At 41.9% G+C, this 6,124-nt stretch overlaps 1 protein-coding gene across 1 annotated transcript in view; it reads left to right on the plus strand.

Moving 5' to 3' along the window:
* gabrb2a (gamma-aminobutyric acid type A receptor subunit beta2a) overlaps positions 1-1,893 on the plus strand; it is a gene marked incomplete at both ends in the record, with an annotated part of 28,662 nt that extends 26,769 nt beyond the window's left edge. The window contains 2 exons of the mRNA XM_079167061.1: positions 264-404; positions 1,537-1,893. Of these exons, the coding sequence (XP_079023187.1) occupies positions 264-404; positions 1,537-1,893 (498 nt within the window). The remainder of the gene's footprint in view (positions 1-263; positions 405-1,536) is intronic.
* Between the last annotated feature and the right edge of the window lie 4,231 nt (positions 1,894-6,124).

Below are 6,124 nucleotides of genomic sequence, written 5' to 3' on the forward strand. Positions count from 1 at the left end.
ATTACTCATACTAGGATCTGAAAGAGTGAATGCAGAAGCAATGATTGGCTTATACCGTATCTCCATATGTCTGTGTCTCTGAAAGGGCAAGGCGCCTTGGAAAAATCACTGGCTGTGGTGCCAAAGCCTTCTCTTTAGATATTATTCAGCTGCTAAAGTTAGCAGGAACAACAGCAACATAAGAAAATAAAACACCCTTTCCTTCTGAGTGTGGCAAGCTACGATTTCCCCTAAGTAACAGTGCTGATTTTGTATGCTTGCAGTGGCTGGTGGGAAATGTAGTTCAGAGAGATGATGCTCTGTATGCCAGAATGAAACAGAGGGAAATTGACGCATATGACTCGATGTGGGATCCCATCTTTGTGGACGATGCCGCATTAGGACTAGGCGAGCAAAGAAATAAGGTACTGGAGGTTTTGAAAGTCAAAACTAACAATGTCATCAATCTGAATCAATCCAGATCAGAGGAAAATGCTGTAGTTTTTTTGCATTTCTTTGATTTCTATAGATTTTTAAGGCAACTTTGATCATCACTCCCACCATTGTGTTTTTTCCCTCTCTTGGTTTGCTCTTCATGCATTTTCCTGACAAACATGGCTTAGCAGTTTGATTTCTGCAGGCATTAATTTAATCTTAACCTGGGCTGTACATCAAAATTGATGGGAAATGACAAATATGGCAAGAGAGAAGAAAACATCAGTAGCTTCTCTTTAGATAATATCATTCAGATACAAATACTGTACAATCTCAAAGGAAATTGATAACTCTCTTAAGGCTAAGTGAAGCAATTGAAAAACACGGATGGTCATACAAGAGAAAGAGATAATTTGCAGTTTGATGAATAGTGCCAGATAAGTGGCTTCGCTTTCAAAGTGAGTTACACAAAAACAACAAAATACAACAAGCTCCATTTACAGCGGGACAGCATTGGATTATAGGGACGTTTTTCCTCAGAAGTCAGGCTATGGATGAAGAAATGTTGATCCGAATTCACCTCCCACAACGTCTTTCCTGACTTGCCCCCAAACCTTTTCAGCCTCTCCTCCATCATTGCAAAGTCCTTACTATTTCTCTCAACCTTCTCCTGTCACATTTTTTTCCTTTGCTTTCTCTTTTGTTATTCAGTTTGTCTTGTGAATCGACAGAATTTTAACCACTCTGGTTGAAATTCTGAGATGACAATGAAGATTTCTCCATGAGAATTATTTTGTGGAGTGCGTTGTGCTCTTCCAGGAATGTTATCTCATAGTCTTGTGGTCGTATTATCACTCAGATATTGATTGACAGATGATCAATAATAGTAATAATGATTTAAAGTGCTTAAATTGTGTCTTCACTGTAAGTAACACAAGTTTTAACTCATTTGCATTACCCATTCTAGCACCTCATCAGTATTTTTTTACACAGTGAATGACCTAATGATCATCGTTGCTATTCATAATTTTACTAGTCTTAGTCTGAACCTTATAAACACTTTTAGATTTCCCCTAGGCAGTAACCTCTCATGGCTCCACCTGTTCTTACACCCTCACACAGATGACTCCCGACGACAACATCCTGTTCAGCACCCTGGAGATGAAGAATGAGATGGGTGGTGGCGGGGATCTGTCACGGGGCCTGGGAGCACCCGGAGACCCCCGCAACACCATGCTGGCCTATGATAGCTCGACGCTGCAGTACCGCAGGGCAGCCATGGCTCGCCAGAACTATGGCCACAGCGCCTTGGAGCGCCACGCCCAGAAGAAGTCGCGCCTACGGAGACGGGCTTCCCAGCTCAAGGTGAATATCCCAGACCTGTCCGACGTGAACTCTATTGATAAGTGGTCCAGGATGATCTTCCCCACCGTCTTCTCCTTCTTCAACGTCGTCTACTGGCTCTACTACGTCCATTAAACCCGGCGGCGTCCAGTGGCCAGCTTGCAAAGAAGGGGGGTGGGGTGGGGGGGTTTAGAGTAGATGGAAGAAATCATGAGAGAGAGAAAGAGAGAGAGAGAGAGAGATGATGAGAGAGAGAGAGAGATGACGAGAGAGAGAGATGATGAGAGAGAGAGAGAGAGAGAATGAGAGAATGAGAGATAAACAGTGCACCAACTTTTTTAGCTGGTTCATTTTAGAAAAAGCGAAGAGAAAGCAAAGACTTTTGGATGGACAGCAGCAGCACCCAACACTTCAGTCAGCAGTGACTCTTTTAGGATTTGGGAAACACCTTTAAACGACTGACAAACACTCGAAAAAGAAGAGCGAATTTTAAAAAGACAGAAATGGTGCCTGTTCCAGAATTTCAATATATCACTAATATTTGTCATTCGTAGCTTACTCTCTGTGGATCAAATATTTATGCTTGTGTTTGCATATACTTTAAGGATTTGTTTTGTTTAGTATCTATTTACTTCGTAGCCAAGCTGTCTGCATCCAGGAAAGCTTTATAAATGATTTTAAAGGAGTCATCCTTGATAGTCTATTTTCCTATAATTACTGTATATCAAAAACATCCTTTAAAAGCATGCTTATGTTTGATTTCATTTGCATCTCAGTCATGATGACGATGGAGCGCAAAGCATTTTAGTTTCACTAGTTGAAGTTAGTCTGTCAGTTACTATTTTGCAGCTTTGGCTTAGGATGGTCCCACCTGGGTGGATGGTTTGAGCATCGCTGGATGACAACAGGTGAACAGCAGGGGGCGCTCTTCTCTCTGGACATCCCTGTGGGGCTTTAAGGTGCCAATGCCGAACAGAAGAAGCTTCCTCAGTTGTCATCCAGTGAAGAAGCGGGACTGTTGGACTCTGACGCTTTTGGCCAAGTTTTTGTTTTGCTTTTGCTGTGCTGACAGAATCAAGTCCATTTCACCACGTGTTATTTTTTTAAAGGGAACATTTGACTCCTCTGTACTATCTGTCATCGCGTGAGGGGCTTCAGAGGCGGAGAATGGCTTTAACACGACTTAAGCTGGTGTAAGAACTTTGCTGAGAGATGAGCTGAGTTTCATTGCAACCAGAGTTGCTGCATAAATATGGCAATCCACAATCATCATTATCAGTAGATTTGAATGATAGAAGTATGATGCGTTTCATTGTGATTAGGTTTCTGTTTTGAAAAACTGTAGATAAACATAAATCATATTTAAAGAAAAAGAGATGATTCATTTTTATAAATCAATACTCACATTATTGTGTAAATATTATGGATTTATTCTATTTAAATGGGTCTCTGTTGTTGTTTTTGCAGTTGAATTACAGATCAAATGTTCCATTCAGTCAAAAAAAAAGAAAAGAGCAATTTAACTGAGGAAAAAGAAAAACACAATCCACAACTTTGCTGACTCTGTACTTTTTGGACTTTTCTCTCTTTACTTTCTTTTTAATGGACTCTAAAAGCATCTACTTGCTGAAACTAAAGCACTTCCAGACAACAGTGACTTTTGGGTCAACGTTTTGTTCTCCAGAGACGACTAAACAAGGACCCCACTATCCAGGCATTGAAGTCAGGCATATTTTGTACAAAGTTTCTGTAAATTCCAATTGTAATATTTCATAATGACTGTAAATATCTTGTGTAATGATTGTCAGCAATTATGAAGATGTATCTAAATTCAATTAAAACTCAATTCAGTCTATCACTTCAATAACAGAGTACACGGCTGGCGGTTTTATGTATCCTGGATGAATGTGAGGCTCATGATGACGGGCTCTCGGCTGATTGAGTGTCTGAATGAGCGAGTGCTCATACACTCACAGAGTGAGTGGGCAAGCCAGAGCAGAGAGAATGTAGGGGTGAAAAGAGAGATGTGAGGGCTGCAGCTGGGGACTGTTGGCTGCATAATGGATGGAGAGGCAGAGGAGTCGGAGCGAGAGGCCACGGTGGTGGTCTCGGCTGAGATGGGCTCGGCTGGGGTCTGAGCAGGGCCGAGCGGCAGCCTCAGGGGACATTAACGCAGAGAGCCATAGATGTGGAGGCACTCTGTGGACTCAACTGTGGCCCGCTGGCTGCAGGGGCCAGAGCGCCTGCTACAAAAAAAAAAAGAAAAAGACAGGAAGAGAAAGAAAATAAAAGGGCAAGAAGAGTCGTCCATCCATGCCTCGACTTCTCCCTGCATCCTCCCCTCAGTCAGCAAACCCGCTGCACTCTGCACTGCACTACACTTTCTCCTTGTCCTGACCACTGTTACAGCCCTTAAATGGATGCTATTGCATTTTTGATGGTGCAAAACACTGAATATTTAATATTTTAAAAGATTTTGTTCTAGCGTGGCCTAATGCACAGCTAATGTTTGATTTTGAACTTGATAGGACCAGAAGAACACAATGAGAGACAAACAGAGGGAGGATGTTTTAACTGAGGAAATATATGAACATTATGAATCAGAATTAGGGATAAAAGCAGGAAATGAGGAGTTTGAGATTAAATGGTTCAGTCCCGCTTTAAACACAAAGAGAATCATGTTTGAGGATTTTATAGCTGCAGTTTGTTTTTGAGATAACAGAAGAGACCCACATGGCTTGTGTGTGTTTGTGTGTGTGTTTGTGTGATGCTTCTGGGTGTAAAAACTCAGTGCAAAACTACGTAAAAAGATAAAATGGTGTAAAAACTGATGTAATGCAACATAACCTTGTTCCAGGTTCTTCCATGCATTGGTAAAAATCGGCTCTACAATACTGTTCCCCTGACTATAACAGATGTATTATCTCACTACAGTAGACAGATGGTTTGTGTTAAATTGTCCCTCTCTCTCTCTCTCTCTCTCTCTCTCTCTCTCTCTCTCTCTCTCTCTCTCTCTCTTCCTCTTTTCAAAAAGGGCATTAGTGTTGACATGTAAGAGAGGGGGGGGACAAGGCAGATGCTTTCTACTTTGTAGTGTTTCCATGTCACTGGAGTAATTAGGAATGCACAGACCTCTGCTCTGTGGAATCGTGTGTGTGTGTTTTGTTTCCAAGAGTGTGTTTTGTTCCTGCGTGTGTCTGTGTGTGCAGTGTGGACTCACAGCTGTGCCACTGTGCACTGGGCGTGCCAGCCAAGCCAAACCCAGCCAGAGCTGACTGGGATGGGTGAGAGGGTGAGTCTGGCACGCTCGCGTCACGCCGCTCACCCTGCTATAGACGACTCGGATGGAAAAACATGCTGAGCTACCCAGCAGAGATGAACCCGCCTGTGTCAGCTGTTCAAGGACAAAACAGGAAGCCATTTAAATTCTTTGATTGATAATAAATCACCTGCAAGGTCGTACATGGCACCCGTTAAAAAAAGACAATAAAGGCTCATCTATCTCCATTTGGAGGCAATATTCCAATACCGCCTCTATATGCTGTGTATCAAATATTTAACCAGGTACATAAAGTTTCATTACGATGGCTATAACTGAGTCTGAAATTTAAATTCAAGTAAAATAAACGAGTGCCCCAGTGCAAATATGGCCTGATTAAACAGGTTCTGGAGCCTGCTCTGGAAAAGACAACATATGTCAACGTGAGGAAGTGGAAGGCATCCTACATGCATGCCATCTGTGCAAGAAGATGCTTTGTTGTAGTCCGTCATACGTGAGAGTCTCACACACATCAACAACATTTTGCTAAAGTGTCTTTTATTGGCAAGAAATCTTTCATGCTTTGTACACTGACCTCTGACCTCTCAGCGGACGAGGGGAAAGTGAACATAGAATTATCTTACATGCACCAATAAAGACTCTAATTCTTATCTTCAGTCTTATTAAGAGCAATAAAGAGTATTTCAGCGTCATTAAACACACCATGGACTGTATTCTCCATCTGTATACTCCTGAATGGGGTGTTTAAGTTCCCTCTGCTATGTTCATTCACACTCTGCAGACTCTTCATATATGTTTGCCTCGAGCATTCGTTGCGCTCTGCTCGGTGTTGTGTTGTCAGTTCAAATCTCCTTATGACCCACTGCACCAATTTTCTGCTCTGTGAATATTAGATTGTCAGCTGTGCATACCCTATTATTGCTTTTTATTTGTTTGTTTTTTGTGATTAATTTTCAAGAATTAATTGCAATAAAGACTACTTTACTATGCAGGTCACTGAATCATAATGCTGCCGTGTGGTTGACATCAAAGACTTGGTTTCTACTGAAATGAAAGCATTGACAGCAAAGTTAAATTCAGCCGAGG

This window comes from Pholis gunnellus, assembly GCF_910591455.1.
Source record: "Pholis gunnellus genome assembly, chromosome: 10".
NCBI classification, from domain to species: Eukaryota; Metazoa; Chordata; class Actinopteri; order Perciformes; family Pholidae; genus Pholis; species Pholis gunnellus.